The sequence below is a fragment of the Mus musculus genome, chromosome 3 (assembly GCF_000001635.26).
Source record: "Mus musculus strain C57BL/6J chromosome 3, GRCm38.p6 C57BL/6J".
In the NCBI taxonomy this organism is placed as follows: Eukaryota; Metazoa; Chordata; class Mammalia; order Rodentia; family Muridae; genus Mus; species Mus musculus.
This window is the reverse complement of record NC_000069.6, coordinates 83,252,700-83,276,225: the sequence shown is the minus strand read 5'-3', so window position 1 is coordinate 83,276,225 and position 23,526 is coordinate 83,252,700. Positions and strand designations below refer to the sequence as shown.

The 23,526-nt window shown below is 41.8% G+C and overlaps 1 protein-coding gene across 4 annotated transcripts in view; it reads right to left on the bottom strand.

Moving 5' to 3' along the window:
- The window catches only part of Dchs2 (dachsous cadherin related 2), a 236,086-nt gene that overhangs the window by 86,804 nt on the left and 125,756 nt on the right, over positions 1-23,526 (bottom strand). For all 4 annotated transcript variants that reach the window (XM_030252335.1, XM_030252336.1, XM_030252337.1 and 1 more), the window contains exons 4-7: positions 6,834-7,070; positions 4,918-5,928; positions 2,308-2,495; positions 1,070-1,169 (exon numbers count right to left, since the gene is read on the bottom strand). In XM_030252335.1, the coding sequence (XP_030108195.1) occupies positions 1,070-1,169; positions 2,308-2,495; positions 4,918-5,928; positions 6,834-7,070 (1,536 nt within the window). The remainder of the gene's footprint in view (positions 1-1,069; positions 1,170-2,307; positions 2,496-4,917; positions 5,929-6,833; positions 7,071-23,526) is intronic.

The following is a 23,526-nucleotide window of genomic DNA, read 5'->3' as shown; positions in this document are numbered from 1 at the left end:
CGTCTTTTAACAAAGCTTTACAGTTTTTTTTTCCATAAAGGTCTAAAGCTTGTTCTACTAGAATTTCTCCTACGTTCATTTGCAAGCCTAGACCTTGATGTATGGAGTTAAAGAGATCCCCTTGAGAAAAATCGGACAATAACTCAAGTATCGATCACTCAGTACCCACTGTTCAGAAAGAGTCTGAGCAGGCAATGGCCTTGACGCCCCCACCTTTTAGTTCTGCAGCAAATCCACCCTGTGCCTGAGCTAATTCTGTGACTTCACCACAGTGACCGGGACCTTAGGAACAGTGTTATCTCTGGAATGCTAGTAAGTATCACGTGATGACAGTGGTCCCTGGAAGTTTACAGACATATTAATTTCAGCATCTGCTCTTATACCTCTTGGGTTTCCCATGAAGAGAATCAAATATGCTTCAGGCAAGGACAAGGTTGTCTCTGGTTTTCCCATGTTTGTGTCAAACAAGTTAAAGCACAAAATGCCTTTTTAAAATGGTTTCAAACACAATGTCAAGTAAAGAAAATTACCAGAAGAAAGGGAAAGACTGAGCATTTTAAGAGAAAGCTTGAAAGAAAGGCTGTTTTACTAAAGTCACCATATATGCTTTCTATGAGAGGTGTGACTTGTGGTGTGATAGAGAGAGCCATGACTTATTTTCATCCTATGAGTAACCTTCATAGGTATTCATGAGTGTTCCAGCACATCACATGTTAATTACCACTTCCCTGTTAGCTTCTCTGTTAACTTCCACTTTCCCTACAGTAAAAGTTGACTTGGGTTTGAGGTTCTCACAAGTCCTGCATTTAAGATGAATTGTTTCTTTTGAGGGCCTGGGGAAACAGCTCCTGGTTTCCACAAAACTTTCGGCATTCTATTTTGTGTTCTTAACTATGAAGTGGTTGTCACAGACAGCAGTGGGATTCTGTTCACAATTTGGTTTTATATTGTCAGTAGTCTAGGGCGTTCTGAGTGATCAAGGAGAAGGTGTCTTCCTCAAAAGAGACAGAGGGTAAGTGACAGAGGGGACTTTAAAAGCCGATGATCCTTTATAAATATTGGCTTTTACCTGAAGAGATGGAGTACGTAAGTTCTGCACTGAGTCCTTCGTCGAGATCCTTTGCAAAGACAGTTGTAACCAGTGTATTGACTGGCTGACCTTCCAAAACCTGTCATGGAGACAAATAGCTTAGAGATGATTCAGTGGGGCCTTCAAAATGCACTAGTGGGCCTTTAAATGAAAAAACACATTATACCAATCTCCTACTCACAAGTGTAAAGTCTGCCCGACACTCAACTGTCTACCGTCAGAAAGGTACGTGGGTGAAAGTTCACAAAATGAACCCACCTTATCTGTTAATGTTTTATTCAATCTGAAGCATTTGAGCTGGAGCTTTTGAACCAAATATGCAAATAAATTAGTTATAATGAGTAGTTCAGACTCTATTTTGAAATTCTTAAAGAATTTAGCATTCTCTCAAACGTTTCTCGGGTTATTGTTTAGGCTACTTGCTACAGTTCCAAAATACGGTTAACAGAAATATCTACCTCATTTTTGGAGAATATGTCTCACCGTAAGTAGAAATTTTCCAGGAGTGATAATAAAATTCATGGGTGGAGCTCAAACATTTTATAAACCACAGGGAATTATAGTGATATAATAAAAATCACTCTAATACTGTTCCCTTTGCCAGAATTTTTCTTCAACTCTGGCTTTGGAAGATTGGTTTAAACCCCCTAACTTTCTGTACACACTTCTGAGTTGTTCACTACACATATTCCATCCATCAGGACCTAAACATTCGGTTCAATTGTTTGGAGATCTGTAGTTGCTAAGCTTTTTATACGTATGATTCACCCATTTAATATATATTCACTTACAAAGTACATGAACCAGCATTGTAATTTATTATAGAAATAATAGACATACAAATGTGGAAAGGAAATGATGAAGTCATATGTGTATGATTACAAGTTTGGCGCGTGCTTCCAAACTCATGCCAGGGCTACACACTGATACAGCTTCCAAATAACTGCTCGTGAGGAGCTCTGCTCAGGGGTGCAAGCATCAGGCGCCCCTCCCCCACCATGAGCCAGTGTGACTGACGCTGGGATGACATCATGTCTATATGCAATGCTTGGACTATATTTCCTATCATCGAAGTGGAGGTGCAATTCTGAATTGGAATTATATGCAACGAGGTACCATGGCTGACTTGGTGAATTCACATCTTTTACCACAAGGTGGCGCTCAAAACAAATGCCTCTGAAGGCATTACCCGCTTCCTGTAAATCTACTTCACAAACCTTGAAGTGAAATTCCTTTCCCGGGAGACACTGAGGGAAAAAAGGCCAGTTGTCATTGATGTCAGTAATTGTGACATAAACCAGCATGGTGGCATTCCGTGGTGGGGAGCCGTGGTCTGTCACTAGGACAGTTATTTGATGATGCCCCTGATGTTCACGATCCAGTGCCAACCAATTGATCAGCTCACCTGGGAAGACAGCAGAAGGAGATCGATCGGCACTGTGAGCTAGAATGCCGGCGTGAGGGTGACCAACTGCATCCAAAATAATCCATGGGAAAAGAAATCAAGTCAAAAGCTTTGACCCGCAAGACCATTCACGTACAAAGCAATCTTGCGCTGTCTGACTGCTGAAAGAATTTTGCTGCCAGCTCTGGTGGTGTGTGCCTAAACTCCCAGTAGCAGGAGGAGCAAAGGGAGTCGGATCATGACTTTGAAGCCATTCTGGGCTAACTGACGAGACTCTGCCTCAAAACAAAACAATCACTGAGGTTGCTCTGAAAAATATCACTTGAAAAATTCTTTCTATTTCAAATTACCCACCATTAATGATTTATATGCTCACCCCCGTCCCGGAAATGAAACCTATGATTTGGAAGATTCATAATGGTTGTGTTTGCTGCTGCATAGAACACAGAAAGCACATAGCCTGTGGCATCCTAAGTTCTGGATTTGGTATCCAGGTCTCCACCTGCCAGTCTCCTCCAGCTAACTTCTAGGTTGCTCTCAAAGCAAACACAAATGAATATTTTACAGTGCTTTGTAAGCTGTAGATTATTTGCCTTTGATATCATTACTATATAATAACCTGAAAAACATATTTCCTGAGCAGGAAGATGTCCTTTACATATACCAGCTTTGCTTTTAACTCACAAAACATGTGTATAGCAAGAGGCAGCGACTTCCCAAATGACTTCCCTGTCAGGACTTTTCAAAGCGTATTTTGTAATCCTTGCTTAGAAACGTGCTACCTTTTAAATTCCCCTTACACTTCAGCATGGGGAGTCAGTATAAACTTGTGACTGCCTGTCCCCAGTTGCCAAGGGTCTGCAAGAGGCCACACATGGCTTTTCTTCCTGCCCAGCCTAGCACTGGCTTCCTTGCCAGTTCACGAGGCCAGTGCCACCGAACGTTCCTATTACTAAGCTTTTCTCACACTTAATCCACGACAACGACATTGCCTAGAAACAGAAGGCTATAGTGGAAAAGTTCATGCCTGGTGAGAGTTGCTGAATCCGTGAGCTTAAATGCAGTATTTATGGTTTTCTACATAAGCCATATTTAAATAGTGTTTATTATGACTGTGGTTTGAATAAATTGTACCTGCAACAGCCTTTTGAAAGTTCCAATCTGTAACTCAGAAAGCACCAGATCCCCGTTAGCAGACAGAGCTTTATTTCATGGAAATTACCCTGAGGCGTGGCTTTTTCTCCTTTCTGACTGTCTCTTACTTCAACTATCAGTCAGTTTCCTGCTATCTGCTTGCAACGTAAACGTATGTTGTCGCATTTTATATTAGCCACACTTTATATTTAGTTTTTAATGTAAGGTATCAAAGACTAACTACATCACATGCAAGAATCCCTCTTTTTTCTTTACCAAAATGAGACATAAATGTTTCTGGCGGTTTTGTGATCATAGTAAATTGCTTTCTAGTTTGACCTTGATGGCATTTATGTTTCACAAAATGGATCTTGACTTTTTTGATACATCTATAAAGGGAAGGGAATAGTAGGTGCAAACAAACCATCTGTGCCTTTTCCATAAGCAGAGAACATCAGGGTCCCCAGACATGAGGTGCTGCATTTATAAAAAAAGGCCAGGAGCACACACACACACACACACACACACACACACACACACACGCACACACACACAAACAGGTTTCAGGACTTCACTGGAGAGATGGTTAATGAAAAGAGTATATGCCAGAAAAGGGTGAGGCCTCCAAAGAGAGGCACCCCAAACAAGCCTTCACATAGAACTTATGACATACAAGTCTGACCATGCCTCTGGAGCCATCTAAGACTGCAAACAATCATGAATTGCTTACCGGTCAGCATCCATTCTGAGAACATATCACTAGCCAGCTTCATCACTGTGCAAACACCATGGAGTATCCTTGCACAGACCTAGCTGTTAGAGCCTCCTCTGTGACACACCTCTGCCACACACTATTACTCCTGGTCTATGAACTCGAGTGTCCGGTCACTGTACTGCACACAGAACGCAGCTGTAACATAGAAGAAGTAGCCATGCTACTAAACTATCTAAACAGAGACTGTAAAGACAGGGCAGAGGGTGCATGGCAAGTGTCACCGCCACTATAATGACCTGGTACCACTCTCCTGCATGCAACCCATCTTTAACAGAAACATGGTGCAGCCTGGGCCTGCACTGGCAGAATATGCTAGGGGAGGTAACAGAATCAGGATAGGCCAGACTCTTCTCAACGTTAACTTCATTTTAAAACCACAGCACTGTCATCAAATACCATTTGCCAAAACCTAAGTTTAAAATCTACTTGTCCTAAAGCTATAAGATTTGTGGGGTTTTTTTTCTTTCATTCTGATTTTTTTAAAGTATGGATGAAAGCTGCTGCAAAAGCTACCTGTGTTAGGATTCATCTTGAAGAATTTTCCATCGGTCAAAAGGAAATAGGAGAGCTGTCCGTTCTTCCCAGAGTCAGCATCGATGGCTGTCATTTTCCCTATTACCCCTAGGGGGATAGGGCTCTCCTCAACGTTCAAAAACACCCTGTTCTGCAGGAAGGCTGGGGAGTGGTCGTTCTCATCCAAGACATGAACTATCACCGAAGTGCTCACATTCTGCAGCAATCGGTCCTCTGAGGTGTGCACATACACTCTAAACTTGTATGTCTGTGTAAACTCATAGTCTAGCTGTCGCCGTAGATAAATCCACCCAGTGTGAGGGTGGATTCCAAACACTGCAGAGTCCACGCTGACATCCAGGGAGTAAAATGTCTTCGAGGTTGGGCGCCAGGGATACAGTGGGTAGGCCTGTACCTGTAGGATTTGAGTGGTCAGTGGGAGAGACTCACTAACTTCTACTTGATAGACCAAATTTTCAAAAGCCACGGCTGGGATTCGTTCTTGGCTTTCAATAACTACTGTGAGTACCAACTGGGATACCTGGGGAGGAACACCTTGATCCTTAGCCACGAGAATCAGCCTGAAGTCCGCCTTGCTTCCCAGACTCTCCCTGAGGTACAGCACCCCACGGCCTTGGTCCATGCTGAATTCGCTTGGTTGGGGGCTTGCGATGCTGTACCGGACCAGTCCATTCAGCCCGCTGTCTCTATCCTGCGCACGTGCAAGGTACAAGGCTGTACCAGGCGGAGTGGTCTGGGAGATCCTAATTTCATCTGAGGCTGTGGGAAACTCAGGGCGGTTGTCATTGACATCCATCACTGTTATGTTCACTTCTGTACTGCTGCAGGCTGGGGAGCTGCCGAGCTGTGCCTGGACCGTGAGAACAACCATGGGCTGTGCTTCGTGGTCCAGAGGCTTCAGGGTGCGGATACTGCCCAGCCATCTGTGAATGGAGAACTTTCCTTCCGGATCGCCAGAGGAAATTCGATACGTGATTGGCTCTGAGGAATCTGAAAAGAGAGCGTACAAACACAAGACTAAAGTAGTGTCTTCTGGAAACAATGTATGCCCCACCCTGGAGAAGAACACAGTGAAGTCTCCACCCATTCACAGAGGCTGGTGAGACACGGGGCTTACACCCTTCTTAGTGACTAAAGGGAACGGCCGGTGGACAATGAGCAAGTAAGTCATTGCTTTCTTCATCTTTCTTGCATTAGGTAAAAGAGAACCACATGAAGAAAATAATTTAGACATCTATTCTTTGAGGAAGCCAAGTTCAATTTATGTTGATACTTTTTCTATGATATCAACCTTCTGAATAATAAATACCCTCCACAGAGGTGGAAAGAGGAAGATGAGACAGGACAAGAAGGGCCAGCTCTTAGAAAGGGAGTTCGCGTTCCAGCCTTGTCCCCCAAAGTTGCCACTACACATGGCAAGGGAGCCAGGCACGAATATCTGATCAATCACTATTGAGACCAGCATAAAAATCTTAAATCATTCAAACTGGTAGCAAAAAGGGAATGCTTAAATAAAATACATTAAATCACCCTGCACTCACTCCCTATGTAGTAACACTGAGTGGTAGGTGGGTTATCTGGAAAGCTACGCAAAGTGTGTGGAGAATAGTTATGAAATATAGTAAAATGTATTTTTATTAAAAAATAAAAAGCACACACACTTTACACACTGTAATTATTATGTACTAAACATCCTTTTAAAAATATCCATTATTTTCTTATCAAAAATTGTAAGAGGTGGAGACAACATTGAAAGTACAATAATCAGGTCAAGGGGTATGTTTTCTCATTTATTTAGCATGGACTGAAGGAAATACTTAAGGTTCTATGACCTGATAAAACGCGCAAATGTACAGTCAAGGACTTCGGGGCAGTGTTAAAAATTCAGCACTTACTCAAGGACTCTCTCGCCTTCACTGTCCCAACGAGCGTATCTTCTGGCACGTCTTCATAAACTGAGAAGGTGTACTTGGGCCTTTCAAACTCCGCAGGAGCCAGCGTGGTCTGCATGATGTGGATGGTGACATCAGCGTTAGTGGCAGCTGTGAGCCCACCACCGTCTCGAGCACAGACCATCAGAAAAATGGTGGTGGCTTCCAAATGGCTGAGAGTTGATGTTAAGTAAATAATCCCTGGGTAGGAAATCAAAGAATCAACCAGTTGGCAATATGCAATGACTACTGGTGGCCATGCGTGGTCTAGAGACTCTACCGTGTCATGCTTAATTTTATGTGTGCACTTGACTGGGTTTTTGGTTTCCCCATTTGGTCATACAGAATTCTGAGCATGTGTCAAACAGTGTTTGGAGATGAACATTCAAAACCAAAGACAGAATACAATAGCTTTTTCTCCGAAATGTAGGTTTTCTCCAATTAGTTGAAGGCCTGGATAGACCATGAGAGCTGACACACCTCAAATCTTGGAACATGCCAGCCCCCATAACTATATGAGCTGATGTCTTGTAATAAATCTCTTCACATCCTACTGGGTGCTTGGCTGGAGAATTTGAATTGACACGTTGATTTTGCAACAGAGGAATTTGAGCATGCTTGTATGTGATGTCCAAATTCTTCCAAGCAACAATTTCCTAGAGTTTAACCATTAGGCATTTTAGGGGCATGTCACCTCATCAGAAGAATTTGTGTTGTCCCTTTTCTCACTATTATATTAGCAGTGACAGATAATGAGAATAAGAGGGTAGAGCTCTCCCTTTTCTAATGTGGAGTTAACACGTGTCCAGGGTGCTCACAGCCTACCCAGATGTCAGGATCCTAAGAAGTTCAAAGTTAACCTGGGCTACTGTGATGGTTAGCTCTGTCAACTCTATGCAACTTTACATCACCAAGAAGAGAGCATTAGTGAGGGGGAAGCTAGATCGGGCTGAACTATGGGCGTGCCTTTGAAGAGTGGTCCTAACTGACGTAGAAAGGCTGAGCCAGAAAGTGGGCAGCACCATGCTCAGGTGTGAGGCCCTGAAATACTAAGAGTAGAGACAGTTGGCTAAGCACTGAACATACATACATTTATCTCTATCTGTTATTGGACAGTATGTGAGCAACTGCCTCAAGTCCCTGCCCCAACTTCTCCATAACCGCAGACTAAATCCTAGAACTGTAGGCCAAATGAATTCCCTCGATAGGTTGCTTTGGGTCAGGGTATTTTATCACAGCAAGATAAATTGAACCAGAAGAAAACCTAGAGTGTTAAAAACCAGCTGGGACACATAGAATATTATCCCTGAATGAATGAATGAATGAATGAATGAATGAATGAATGTTTCAAAATTTTTAATTCCTTGTTCCTAAGTCTCTAAAAGTTAATATAATCATCTAATATCTCTACTTTCCTTTTCCTTTATTGTGATACAAAGGATACATTAGATTATGCCCGTGTAAGGTGTAGAAGGTTTTCATCTTTCTTTGATGGTCTGTCAAAGCACACAAAACTCATTCCACAGATTTTTATTACAAATACTTCCAATCTGTTTTTGGTATAGTTTGTAAACTTATAAACTATAAGTTGCTTCATTACTCAAGCCTGGCACTGACTGGAAGGTTATAGAACCATTGGGGAGTGGAGCTAGGGTGGAGAAAGTGGATCTGGGGGAGGCTGGCCTTAAGTTTAATTCTCGGTCCCCAGCCTTTCCTTTGCTACCTGTTCCATGTAGAGAGGAGCAGGCAGCCTTGAGGTCCTGCTGCTGCCACTCTGACACCACTCCTTTCCCACCCTCATGGGTGTGGTCTCAAACCAAGAGCAAAGTAATTCTTCCTTCTTTCAACTGAGACCAGTCAAAAGGTTACAGAAAGATGTATTAGTAGGTATGAATTGCTACAACAAAAATAACAGATCCCAGGGGGCTTGAACCATAGTAATTGATTTCTCATGGATCTAGAAGTTGGAAAGCTAAAAAGACCAAGGCAGCACAGAGCCTCACCACACCTGGTAAGCGCTTTCTCGGCAAGTTTGCAGTTAGCTATCTCCTTATTATATCCTCACGTGGCAGAGGCACTTAAACCTGGCTTTTGTCTCTTTTTTCCCCTGAGAATGCTGTCTTAGTTACTTTTGCATTGTGAAATAAAATACACAATTCAAGGTACCATCGGGGCAGAGAAGTGAGGGCAGAAGGTAAATGAAGCCGTTGGTCACATGGCTTGCACAATCAGAAGGAAAACAATGCTGTGCCCAGCCCACTCTTTCCTTTCCAGTGACCTATGAGTCGCAACCACTTAGGCAAACCTCTCTCTCCAAAATATTTACATTACATTACATTAAGATTCACAACAGTAGCAAAATTACAGTTATGGTGTAACTATAACGGTGACAGAAAACCAGTTGTCACATAACTCCTAGACACTCATTAAAGAGGTTCCTCACATCAAATCTTAACCATGTGTATTTTAAAACTTATCCCTCCTACATAGGATATTTATCCATAGGGAATAATTCACCATAGCACCTTGTAGTTTGTGTCACAAAACAGACAATCAGACTGCCTTGATTCTTGGTGAAATTGTCTGACCTGGGATTTCTAGGAGTCTACGTCTTGTGAACTTGCCCAAGATGGCTGATGAGGGATAGTTCTGTGTAAGTTGAATGGTCAGCTTGACTACTGTGATAGACCCAGAGCACGAGTTCACTCTCTGAGTTTTCAAACATTCATCTTTCTCTCGCACTCAGCAACTGAATGAAGTTTGTGATGTTTTTGCTTTTAAGTCCCTGCCCTCAAATGCTATGAACGTTAGATTTCTGATTCTATATGCTAATTTTATGTTCCCAGCACTGGGCCTACTTGTGAATGATTTTGATTAAATCTTAACAGAAACAGACTCTCACATAGACCTGGCGTCTTAGACATTTTCCATATGAGGAGCTGGTTCACAGAAGCAAGGCAAGGCATCCATGCTTAGAGTTTACAGAATAATAAAAGACCATGGAGACAGATTCTTAGACTCAGATACAACTGCCTTCAAAGCCTTGTTCTGTCAAGTCAGCCTTGACACTGGCCTTGAACAGTCTCATAAACCTTCCGAATCTATTTATGACCTGTAAACAAACTGCAGAATGACAGCACTTAGTGTGCAGATAGGCTGTGAGGCTCAATTAAACAGCATATGCAAACATATGGCTTATCACAGGCCTGATCTACATGGACTCTGTGCTACAACAGCAGCTCTCTTCCCTCCACGCTAAGGACTATAGGGTTAGGTGAATAATTCCATGTAGCACGAAAATACGATCACTTATGGTGAGTAATTAATTTAAAACTTTATGCATACAGGGAAATATGAGGCAATCAGAGGAACATCAATATTCTATAAAACCCTGTGGGAAAAAGTACATAAGAAATTGACCTAAAGAGCCAACCAGGGACCCATCCGTCCTCACAGCTTGCCTACCAAGTCACAAAGATGAATTCTGGAGGAGACCATAATGGCCCTTCTCATACTAGCATAGCCCACTTCCTCAGTGAACTGGCAATTTTATATAACCCGATCTTAGATTGTAGACAGGTGTGCATTTTCTATTTGTCTTACTCTTGTGGATGGTTCTATCACCTATATTCTTTATGGGTTCACACTGTGTCCATTAAAGTTAATATTTTAAAAGCACTTAAAAATTCTCCCTAACTTTATAAACCTAGATACTAATATGAGCAGTTGGCATGAGTGTTGGCCCACAGCTCCCACTTGGGAGCCCCCAGTTCCTTGCCAGTGGACTAGACTGAAAGACCAGAGGCTCCATCTCTTCTTTCACATGGCCACATGAAAAACTCTGAAGTTCAAGAGAAACAGCTGCACACATTTACTCCCTTCAAGCAAAAGGAAAATCTTTCTTAAAGCGAGACCAAAACCCTTTGAATACCTTGACCTGTGTTGGTTCTGTTGCCTGAGTGAATCAAAGGAAGAAGCCACAATTGTTGGCAATGACAGAGCCAAGCATCCTATATTATCTGAAGGCAAGATCACTATAAAGACAGCAGAATAGGCTGAAAGATCTGCTCCCAAAACAGGTATGTACTTGCAACCTCTGAAGTAGGCTTTTGTGCTAGGGTCTCTGCATGAAACTGAAGGCTTTCAATAATAACTAGAGTTCTTCTAACAAGACGTGAACCAAGAAGAGTCAGATTAAAACAAAAGGGAATTCTTTGTCACGTTGGCTAAAATTGTCTGACTTATGGATCAGAGCATGATCTCTCTCTTGATACTGTTCAGGGAGTCATCATGTGTGGTTCCATGTTGGTTTGGTCTGTGGAGCCTAATATAGAATCAATGGCCCTGTACAGATTTGACTTAATGGTATTCATTATTATTAATAGAATAGAGTTCCATATTCTTATATCTTCAAACGCATACCATCTTTCTCTTCTTCACAGAATGATTCTGACGATGGCTACAAACTATTTTTGAAATATTTAAAAATAAGATTAAATATACATAATGAAGCCATGTTTACATTATTGCTGCTCTTTAATGTCTATTTAAGGTTCGGTGGCTAAAGAAAATTATAGTCTTTATAGAGAAACTCGTGTGTGTGTTTGTGTGTGTGTGTGTGTGTGTGTGTGTGTGTGTGTGTGTGTCAGTTGTAACCAAAGGTTGACTCATACATGTGTCTCAGTGCTGCTATAATTACCATCCAGAAAATAAACAACAAGATAACTGACAGATGCTGCGTGAATAATAAAACAGAAGCCTGCTTTATTTTGGTACTTTAGAGAAAACAAAATTAGACAATGCACAACTGATGCCAGTGTATCTGGGTGGACTGGTGAAAAATGAAATCTAACTTCTCCCTTTGTTGTTTCCTTGACCGTCTTTCTCAGACGAACTCTGCTCATCTGAAGTTTCCCACTGTATCAGGACGCACTGATGCCTGCTCCACCTAACCATCTCACAGGAGACAGGCGCAGCACTCCCTGAGCATCGGAGGCTCCCTGGAAGACACAGAGCACTAGTGGCATCTACCCGCTGGAGTTCTGCAGAGCTCAGGTATCAGTTATGCATGAGGCAGAGGTAAAGGCACGTCCAATTTACCTCAATATGGAATATCTAAATGCCCACACACATTGCTAAGGACCCTATATAGGTGCAGAAATGAAAGGGTTATTACTGTCATCTAATACATTAACTCCCTGTTTTTCATACAGAATTTTTTTTTTTTGATTTTTCGAGACAGGATTTCTCTCTAGCCCTGGCTGTCCTGGAACTCACTTTGTAGACCAGGTTGGCCTCGAACTCAGAAATATGCCTGCCTCTGCCTCCAAAGTGCTGGGATTAAAGGCGTGTGCCACCAGGCCCGGCTTCATACAGATTTTTAAGGCATAGGAAGGGTGTGGTAACTTTTTAAAGAAACTGTTCAGGGCCCAGAAATATATTATCCTGAGTTACTTTGGCTTTAATTACCTTAACAAAGAAGATTTGTTCAGATTCTACAATTTACTTCAAATATGTAACATCAGAGATAGAAATAATTGGATAGGCTGGAGAAATGACTCTCGGGTTGTGAAAGACAGCTCACAACCACCGTACCTCCAGCTCCGGAGAATCCAACTTCCTCTTCTGGTGTCTATAGGACACCTGCACATATGTGCACACACAGATACACTACGTGTACACACACACACACACACACACACACACACACACACACACACATAAAGAACAGGTAGACTGGGCTGGCAAGATGGCTCGATGGGTAAGAGCACTAACTGCTCTTCTGAAGGTCCAGAGTTCAAATCCCAGCAACCACATGGTAGGTCACAACCACCCATAATGAGATCTGATGCCCTCTTCTGGCGCATTTTAAGACAGCTACAGTGTACTTACATATAATAAATAAATAAATCTTAAAAAAAAAAAAAAGAACAGGTAGGCCATAGGTAGATAGACAATTTTTAATAAAAGTATTTGAAAACATTCCTTCCTTCAAAAAGTCAACTACTTAGTTAAAAGAACTTGTCAGTTCTGTTTCTTTTTCAATCTCAATGTGAAATTCTGCTACCAGTTGAATCTTAAGCATATGGTGCTCCCCAAACACACAAAAACACCTGGCATTCAGTGACATTGGCATGCCCTCTGAAGACCTCCTCTAAGTCAGCTATTTTTATCTTTTTAAGAAATCAAGTTTTAAACCATGCAGCCAATATTTTCTACATCTGTATGTGAGAAAACCCAGAACTTTAATAAGAAAAAATGACATGCTACAATTTTGACTTTCAAAGTAATATTTCCTCATGATGTTCATGGTCACGTACATGAAATAAGACAACCACGGATCATCAAGAATCAAGAAGCACAGAGAGGAACCTCAGTGGGGATTATCTGTTTCATCACGGGTCCTCAGACTCCCTGCCCAAAAGCAGCTGCCTTGTAAAATGTGAATACGGAGTCTCTGAAAGAATACGTCAACAATAAAAGAGGCTAAAAAATTCATTCATGTGTGGAGACACTAAGCAGCATACCGCATTGCCACTTGACTCAGATATTCTGCCAAATTCTGGTGATCTTGAAGGAGCTTTCCCTTTATTGACTCTGTGGTGTTCAGAGGGCAGAAGACCAGACCAAAGTCTCCTATGGGTAGGGAGAGGCCGGGGATTGAAAGTCTATCCAGGATTTGTCTGATAAAATTATCCCACAAAGTTTCAGTTGAAAGATGAACTAGAAATAAATGACTTCATCTCCAATTGGGCTGCAAAGAAAATTGTCTGATTTGAAACTCAGTGCTAGAGATGGTAAACATTTCTTTTTTTCTTGAGAATTCCTGAATGTGAAACAGCTCTTGTATTCATCTGAAGTCTGGATTAACAATACAGATAATGTGGAAAAAATTGAAGCCAAGAAAATAATGTAAGTGGTATAGACGTAGCACTGGAGATGAACTGAATGATAAAGCATAGGCCAGACATACAGGATGCCTGGGGTTCCATGGTGTGTGTGTATGTGTGTGTGTGTGTGTGTGTATGTGAGAGAGAGAGAGAGAGAGACAGACAGACAGACAGACAGACAGAGACAGACAGAAACAGACAGAGACAGACAGAGACAGACAGAAACACAGACAGAGACAGGATATAAATGAGAACAGATATGTCCCTAAGGCGTTTGAACAAAAGCAAAACACAAGTGCTTTCCAGAGGAACCCACCTCCATTCCCAGGGTTCAAAGACTTCTCTCAGATAAAGATCCAAGCTCACCGTTCAAAAAGAAAAAGGAAGAAGAATGGGGAATTACGTTAGCATAGATGAATCTGAGAAATAATGGTGGAGTTAACTAGGAAATGACTTTAAGAAAACAGACAAATGCTAGAGTTAAGACAAACGTTTCAAAGTTAATTCAGTCGTGCATTCCTCGTAGGAAACGGAATGTGCTCAGGGGAGATGGACCCATCAGTGAGGCTCAGATCCCCAGCGTGCATGGAAATGCCAGCGTGGAAGTATGAGCCGGGATCCTAGTGGTAGCACGAGCTCGTGATCCTAGTGCTGGGAGATGCAGGCAGAGGTCAGCCTTTCTCAGCACGTCAGCCAGCTCCAGTGTCAGTGAGAGAACCTGGCTCCAAATTGAAGTCCAGAGCTCTAGAATACAGTGGATGGAAACCTCTGACTTCCACATGTATGCACACACACATTCACTCGCATCTATATATATATACACACATGCACACACATATAAACATACACATATACACACAGATACACACACACAAAAGAAACAATACTTCTAAAATACCCTCCAGTTAGTTACACCTGCTCTACTTTACTGCTCTGTTCTTATGGACCGTCCTCATTATACCTGGACTATCATAAGATCTAGATTTTCTGTTTAAAATTTCGACTCTCATTATCCACCTAGGATACTGCACACATATCAGCTTTATTACCTCACATCAGGGATCTAAACTCTCACCTTATACCTTAATCCTACAATATTCAGGCTTATGCCACTCTGTCACAAACTGCCCTCTCAGTGGCACAGCCAACCTGTCCTTGTCAGATGAGATCATCTTCTGCTGTCATTAACTGGGTAGAAACCAAGAAGACAAAACACAGTTCATTAGATGTAATCACAAAAATGACTTTTAGCTCTCCTGTTTAAATTTATGTGGGGCAGTTGGTTGCTCTTCCTCTGTTCCAAAGTCAAAATTCAGGAGTCTCCAATGACTCCAATAGTCGCTCTCAGTCAGTTATTAATAAATCCCTTATGTTACTCAAGGCCTCTTTACTAGCTGGTTTTGTGTGTCAACTTGACACAAGCTGGAGTTACCACAGAGAAAGGAACCTCCCTTGAGGAAATGCTTCTGTGAGATCCAGCTGTAAGGCATTTTTTCAATTAGTGATCAAGGGGAGAGGTCCCATTGTGAGTGGTACCATCCCTGGGCTGGTAGTCCTGGGTTCTATAAAAAGGCAAGCTAAGCAAGCCAGGGAGGCAAGCCAGTAAGCAGCACCCCTCCGTGGCCTCTGCATCAGCTCCTGCCTCCAGGTTCCTGCCCAGTGTGAGTTCCTGTCCTGACTTCCTTTGATGATGAACAGCAATGTGGAAGTGTAAGCTAAATAAACCCTCTTTCTCCCCAACTTGCTTCTCAGTCATGATGTTTTGTGCAGGAATAGAAACCCTGACTAAGACAGCCTCCATCTTAACAAAACATAGAAGACATCAATCAGAACGCTAACTTTACATGGCGTTTAGGTAGGGAAGCATGCTCCATGTCAGTGACTGGCTTATTCTCTGCCCTGTTGATTACCTCTTGTCCTCACCTCTCACCTAACTCACTGGAGTATCTGAATTTCACAGTTGAAGGGAGGGGAAAGGAGGAAGAGAGTGGGCAGGAAGCATTGCCTGATCGGCAGTGTCATAGCAACCTAGCATAAAGATTTCTTAGACTGGGAACTTGCTTAAAAGTCCTTTTCTTTTCCAGGTATCGTGTCAATCTGCTTTCTATTCCCAAAACAAATACCCAAGAAAATCAACCTAAAAGGGTTTAGTTTAGATTATACTTTTGGCTCAATACAGGTCATAGGCAGGGTAGTACAGCTCCTGATTATATCCCAGAAGTTGTGTTTTGTCTCCCGGTGAGATTCCTGTAATGACAGTAAGACATGATCCTATCGGAAAAGTAGAATGTGAACGATAGAATGTTGGGACATTCCATACGGCTAGTTTTCCCTTGGCCCTGTTATTATTTGGCCTGTTGGGAGACATTCCTCTACAATGACAGCAAATGACAGAGGAAGAAAAGACAGAGAAAGAATATGGGATGCAGTACTAAGATCCCCTTCAAAGGCAGCCACCAAGAAACTTACATCCCCCTTAGGCCTTGTCTCCTAGAAGTTCTGTCAGCTCTCAGCAGCACACAGGCTGTGGACCAAGCCATAACCAAATGGGCCTTGGAAGGATGCTCAAGAGACAAATAGTAGAGAATACTACTTTGGCTACCTTGAGGTTAGCTCTATAACTTCTAATCTGAAGCTGCCTTAGTGGCATCTTCTTTCAGAATGTTTGTTACTGCTTCTTGCCTGGGAAGAATTGGAGGCATGCCCTGTGGTCCTGAAAAGGCAGAACCTAACAACAACAACAACAACATTCTTTTTTTCTCTCTCAGAATGTTCTAAAACCAAGAGAAACATTGAGCTCTGTTCAACCCTGCAAGCTTCTGGAATGTGGTTTGTCTCCACTTCAGAAACGACTCCTTTATTCTGCTGCCAGTCATTTTTTCCCTTCAGATTTCTCAGATGCCTGCCAGACACGAGTCTTCTGTGAGCCCTGTTATTAACTCGGGGAGCATGTCCAAGGTTCTCTGAACAGTCAGTAAGTTGCAGGTAACTCGCCCCAGAGAAACCTGTAAATCAACAGCAGCTCCCTGGGATCTATCAATCATTTCTCTCCAATCTGCCAACCTCCTATACCTTTAACAAGATGGGTCTCCTTCATATGACCCACACCACATTAGCACCCTGTGAATGCGGAGCTTGTTGCTAACTTTACAGGTCAAACTGATATTTCAGTTTTTTGTTATAAATATCTAAGATTGGCCACCTCCAGATCTGCTTCTCTGGAATCATCAGGTTTTCTCCTGATGCCATACCAACGGGAGCCGTCCTGAGAAGTGCCATAGCCCATGGTCCCTCTGTCCCATAACAACTTGTGTGCCTATCCTAGATTTTGTTGAGTTCTGTGATCAGTACATGGAGATTTCCCTGAGTTATTATTTCTTGTGGAAGACACATAGAGTCTGCTTAATGAGGAAGAGTGCCTGAGAATGCAACTCAGTGACAGGGCATGTGTTTAGTACATGTAAGGCCCTTGGTTCAATCCCAGAACCCCTAGACACACAAACACACCCAGAGAGAGGGGGGGTGAGGTATTGAAAAGCAAAAGAATGTTCCTTTGGTCTGCAGAAAGTGTTTTGTTGTCTTTTAGTGTGCTAACCCAAAGGAGAGTGAACTGAGGAGTCCAGGAAAGCAGTAAGAAGGAAATAACCATTTGGGAAACACTCCTGAGTCTAGGAAATTTTGTTAAGTGAACATCCATCACATGAAAGAGGAGAGAATCAATGAAGCTGTGAATCTGTAGACCAAATACTTGAAACATGCACTTTCTCTAAAAACTAACACACACACACACCTGGAAATCTAGGTCAGTCTGAATGTTTGAATTCAGCCTTTTTTGTAATTTGAGTCGGGGGGGGGGGCGTGGCTGCATATTTGTCTGTAGGCATGCATGCGCATTAGTACATACGTCTGCTTGGGTTCACACATAAAGAGCCTTGAGCTCCATGCTGGGTGTCTTCACCAGTTTCTTCTCCATATTGGTTTTTGTGATCGAGGTTTTGTCGAACCTGAAGCTCATCTGGCTAAACTGGCTGGCTACTAAGTTCCAGGAACCTTGTCTCCACCTCTCCAGTGCTGGGAATACAGGTGCACACCACTGTGCCCAGTTTCTGCATTAGTGGGTGCTGATGATCCAATTCAAGTCTTCATGCTTCAGCAGGAAGCACTTTATCAATGAATTGTTGAGATCAACAATATTAACTGTACTAAATACTGAAAGGGCCAGTAAACATTTACATACAACATATGTGCCACATATAAAATATAATTATATACATTTTGCATACTATATAGTAAAATAATAAAAAGTCCTGTTAGTGCATATTGGCCAGCTTGAAATTTGTACCACTGTATCTTAAAGCACAGTGATTGGCTCCCATTTTTTTTATGACCCTTGCAAATCATCATTAACTGTTTGTTGGTTCAAGGGCCAACCGCAACCTTGAAAACCAAACGCCACTAAATTTACAGAACACTGATTATTTTGTGGTTTAGTAAGGATTTGGATTTACTGTGTTGATCTGTTTTCATTTTCATTTTGGCAAACCTAGAATCACCTGCAAAAAGTGTCTTAGTGAGGAATTATCTAGACCATGTTGGTCTGTGAGCATGTCTGTGGGGTACTGTCTTGATTAGTTGATGTGGAAAGAGTCAGACTTTTATGGGCAGCACCATTTCCCTGGCAAGAGATACTGAACAGTACCAGAAAGCAGAAAGTGAGCTGAGAGGCACAGAGCAAGTGAGGATGTGTGCTTTGCTCTCGTCTGGGAATATGATGTGACGATCTACTTGGGCTTCTGCCTTGACTTCTCAGTTCTCTTCTGTGATCTGGAGGTGCAAGGCAAATAACCTTTTTCTGTCTAAAGTTGCCTAGTGCTAGGATATTTTGTTACACCCACTGAAAAGGGTACTAGGACCCTTACAAGTCCTTAGATGCATTGCCATCTGTCTATGTTCTTCACCATGTCACTTCTTAATTTTAAATCTCATTTATTAGGGGAAAGGGGCTTTAGATTAATGGAGTGATGAAAAAATGGAGCATGAAGATCATCTTTCAGCCGACTCTGCCACATGTTCTTAAATGCATGTGATCACTAGTTAAGCACTATTAACTTTCAGGATCAAATATTTTGGAAGAGACAAATCACTCTTAAACATATTGGAAATCCTCACTATAAATTAATCTGTGGGTAATTACTTTAGTTGTAAAATGGTCTTGTGAGAAAGAATGAAAATAAGAAAAGTCAGAACTATCTCCTAATATGGAACATGAAATAAATAGTCGCCCCCCCCCCGCCAAATAGTAGTAACCCAAGCTGTAGAATAGCAACATTAATTCCTTATTAATTATTGGTACCTCCAAAAGTCTCTTCCTTTTCATTTTGTGTCAATATAAAAATTTACCAACCATTTGGGGTATAAGTTGTAGCAGAATAAAGGACTAGAATAGACATGTTACTTTGGATTGAGAACCAAACAACACCTTATGAAAAATACATTTATTGCAATATTTCACTATAATTTTAATTAAAACAATGAGTTTAAAAAACAGGCAGGAGTTTAGTAATTAGAACAGGCTTGTATAGGAAGCCACAAAGAAAGATCTTTCTTGCACTTGAAAAAATGTTCAACATCCTTAATCATCAGGGAAATGCAAATCAAAACAACCCTGAGATTCCACCTCACACCAGTCAGAATGGCTAAGATCAAAAATTCAAGTGACAGCAGATGCTGGCGAGGATGTGGAGAAAGAGGAACACTCCTCCATTGTTGGTGGGAGTGCAGGCTTGTACAACCACTCTGGAAATCAGTCTGGCGGTTCCTCAGAAAACTGGACATAGTACTACCGGAGGATCCAGCAATACCTCTCCTGGGCATATATCCAGAAGATGCCCCAACAGGTAAGAAGGACACATGCTCCACTATGTTCATAGCAGCCTTATTTATAATAGCCAGAAGCTGGAAAGAAACTAGATGCCCCTCAACAGAGGAATGGATACAGAAAATGTGGTACATCTACACAATGGAGTACTACTCAGCTATTAAAAAGAATGAATTTATGAAATTCCTAGCCAAATGGATGGACCTGGAGGGCATCATCCTGAGTGAGGTAACACATTCACAAAGAAACTCACACAATATGTATTCACTGATAAGTGGATATTAGCCCCAAACCTAGGATACCCAAGATATAAGATATAATTTGCTAAACACATGAAACTCAAGGAGAATGAAGACTGAAGTGTGGACACTATGCCCCTCCTTAGATTTGGGAACAAAACACCCATGGAAGGAGTTACAGAGACGGAGTTTGGAGCTGAGATGAAAGGATGGACCATGTAGAGACTGCCATAGCCAGGGATCCACCCCATAATCAGCATCCAAACGCTGACACCATTGCATACACTAGCAAGATTTTATTGAAAGGACGCAGATGTAGCTGTCTCTTGTGAGACTATGCCGGGGCCCAGCAAACACAGAAGTGGATGCTCACAGTCAGCTAATGGATGGATCATAGGGCTCCCAATGGAGGAGCTAGAGAAAGTAGCCAAGGAGCTAAAGGGATCTGCAACCCTATAGGTGGAACAACATTATGAGCTAACCAGTACCCCGGAGCTCTTGACTCTAGCTGCATATATATCAAAAGATGGCCTAGTCGGCCATCACTGGAAAGAGAGGCCCATTGGACTTGCAAACTTTATATGCCCCAGTACAGGGGAATTCCAGGGCCAAAAAGGGGGAGTGGGTGGGCAGGGGAGTGGGGGTGGGTGGATATGGGGGACTTTTGGTATAGCATTGGAAATGTAAATGAGTTAAATACCTAATAAAAAATGGAAAAAAAAAAAAAGAAAGATCTTTCTTATTCCTACTTACTTGAATAAGAGAATCTGTATTTATCTTAACTTTTTCCTTTAGCTTAAAAACAGTCCCAATGATAGAAAGAACACAGGAATGGTAGTTCAGTAAGAAAATCAAGTGTTGGGTTTATAACTTTGTGAATAAGTCAGATTCATAGGGTATCTGAAATCCTAGTTTGTACATAGATATATAAAAATCCTGTTTATCTACTCAAAATAGTAAAGAAACCTCCCACAGGTCTAAGTCTCTGGCATGTCTAAGAGATATCCCCAACCCTGCCCACAGCTGATTTCTGTTCTCTCTCCCTTCCTCTCCCTACACCTGACCCCCCTTGCCCCATTCCTCTCCCCATCTCCTTTCCCACCCAATTCCCTCCCTCTATCCACTTCTGATATCTATTTTATTTCCTCGTCTAAGAAAAATTAAGTATTCTCTCTTGGGTCATATTTATTTGGCTTCTTTGGGTCTGTGGATTATAGCAGTGTCCTATAATTTATGGATAATATCCACTTATCAGTGAGTGCATACCATTCATATTCTCTTGGGTCTGTGTTACCTCACTCCAAATGATTATTTTTTTCCAGTTCTATCCATTTGCCTGAAAAATTCATGATCTCTTTGTTTTTAATAGCTAAATAATATTCCATTGTGTAAATGAATCACATTTTCTTTATCCATCCTTCAGTTGATGGACATATAGGTTGTTACAGTTTCTGGCTATTACAAATAAAACTGCTATGAACATACTGGAGCATGTGTCCTTGTATTATGGTGGAGCATCTTTTAGGTATATACCCAGGAGTGATATAGCTGTGTCTTGAAGTAGAACTATTTCCAATTTTCTGAGAAACTGCCAAATTAATATCCATAATAATTATACATGTTTGCACTCCCACCAGCAATGAAGGAGTGTTCCCCTTGGTCCACAACCTCACCAGCATGTGCTGTCTCTTGAGTTTTTGATCTTTACCATTCTAATGTGTGTAAGATGGAATCTCAGAGTCATTTTGATTTGCATCCCCCTGATGACTAAGGACGTTGAACATTTCTTTAAGTGTTTCTTAGTCATTCGAGATTCCTCTGTTGAGAATTATCTGTTTAGCTGTGTACCCCATTTTTAATTGGGTTATTTGAGTTATTGGTGTCTAACTTCTTGAGTTCTTTATTGAGACCCATCCCATGGGCAAGAACCAACCCCTGGCATGATTCATGTTACTCTGTTATGCTTATAGACAGGAGCCTAGCATAACTGTCCTCTAAGAGGCTCCACTCAGCAGCTGATAGAAACAGATGCAGAGACCCACAGCCAATCATTAGATGGAGCTCAGGGAGTCTTGATGAAGAGTTGAAGGAAGGACTGAGGGACCTAAAGAGGACAGGGACTCCACAGGAAGACCAAAAGAGTCAAGTAACCTAAACCCTTGGGGCATCCCAGAGACTGAATCACAAACCAAAGAGAGAGCCTGGCCTGGACATAAGCCTCCCTAATATATATGTACCAGATGTACAGCTTCATCCTTATGCAAGTTCCCCAATAACTGGATCAGGGTTGGCTCCTAACTTGTTGTCTGCTGGTGGACTCCATTCCCCTAGCTGGGTTGCCTTATCTGTCCTTAGTGGGAGAGGATGTGCCCAGTCCTGCAATGATTTAATGTACTAGGGTGGGGTGATACCTGAGAAGGCTCCCCCTTCTCAGAGGAACACAAGAGGGTAAAATGGGGGAGGAGTTTTACAAGGGAAAAACTGGAAGAGGAGGCAAGTGTTGGGATATAAAGTAAGTAAATTAATAAAAATATATTTAAAAGTTTATGAGAGACATGATCTTAACCACCTTTTCCATATATTGCCTATCTCTACTTTTGGGCATATCACCAGATTCCTTCTAGTTTACTTTTTCTTTTGCTCAGTGAAGCAGTGGATTTGTAAAGAACTTTCCATCTCTGCGAGTCTATGATCTCGTACTGAAAGCACTCATGAGAAAGTTCTCTAACATGCCTTTGTTTCCTTTGAAAGTAACATTTACTCATTAGGTGCTCGTGATTAATTTCAGAGTCTGTCTTGCATGTACAAGAAAAAATATTTATTTGGCATGAGCAGGCTCACAGCCCTTATAAAATGAGGTATGGTATTAATTTATTAAGTGCATAGCAGAGCATCAAATGTTACGCACAGGAGAGTGGCAATCAGGAAGAATTATGAGAATCATTGCATGGTAAGAAATCTGAGCATAAAACTAACATTAGGAAGGAAAAGAAAGTCTGCTCTGGAAACAAAGAAAAATAGCCTTGCTACATTATTTATCATCCATACTGAAGTCCTCACGACCTATACAAAGGAAAAATCGTAATAACACTGGGTGCTGCTGCCCTGGGCTGGCAGGTGGCTACCCATTTGATTACTTATTCTTCTATAGCACGAAGCTTAAATTTTGTTACACTACAACTAAACTTAGGTAGAGTAGCTTAACCCTATTCCTGTCAACACATGTCTGCCTGTGTTAGTCACTGGTGCGCCCCACACAGCTAGGGCAGTATCTGGTATATGAAACATTGTGAATGTGTTGCTCAGGTGGTCCTGCTTACATTTTATGCCTTAAGTAGATGAGCTACACATTCATATGTGTGTGTGTGTGTGTGTGTGTGTGTGTGTGTGTGTGTGTGTGTTTAGATCAGAGTTCTACATTATATGTTTTCCTCTGAAACTCTCCACCTTAGTTTTTAAGACAATGTCTCTCACTGAACTGGTAGCCAGCAAGCTCCCAGGAGCCTCCCCTTGGCATATATAGCCCCATATAAGATTATAGACACTAAATTTGGCAACTAAGTTGCTCTTAAGTGAAAAGTAATTAGGTAGATAAGATAGAATCACAGCTATTTAATGGCTGTTTTATGCTACTATGACAAGTACATCAA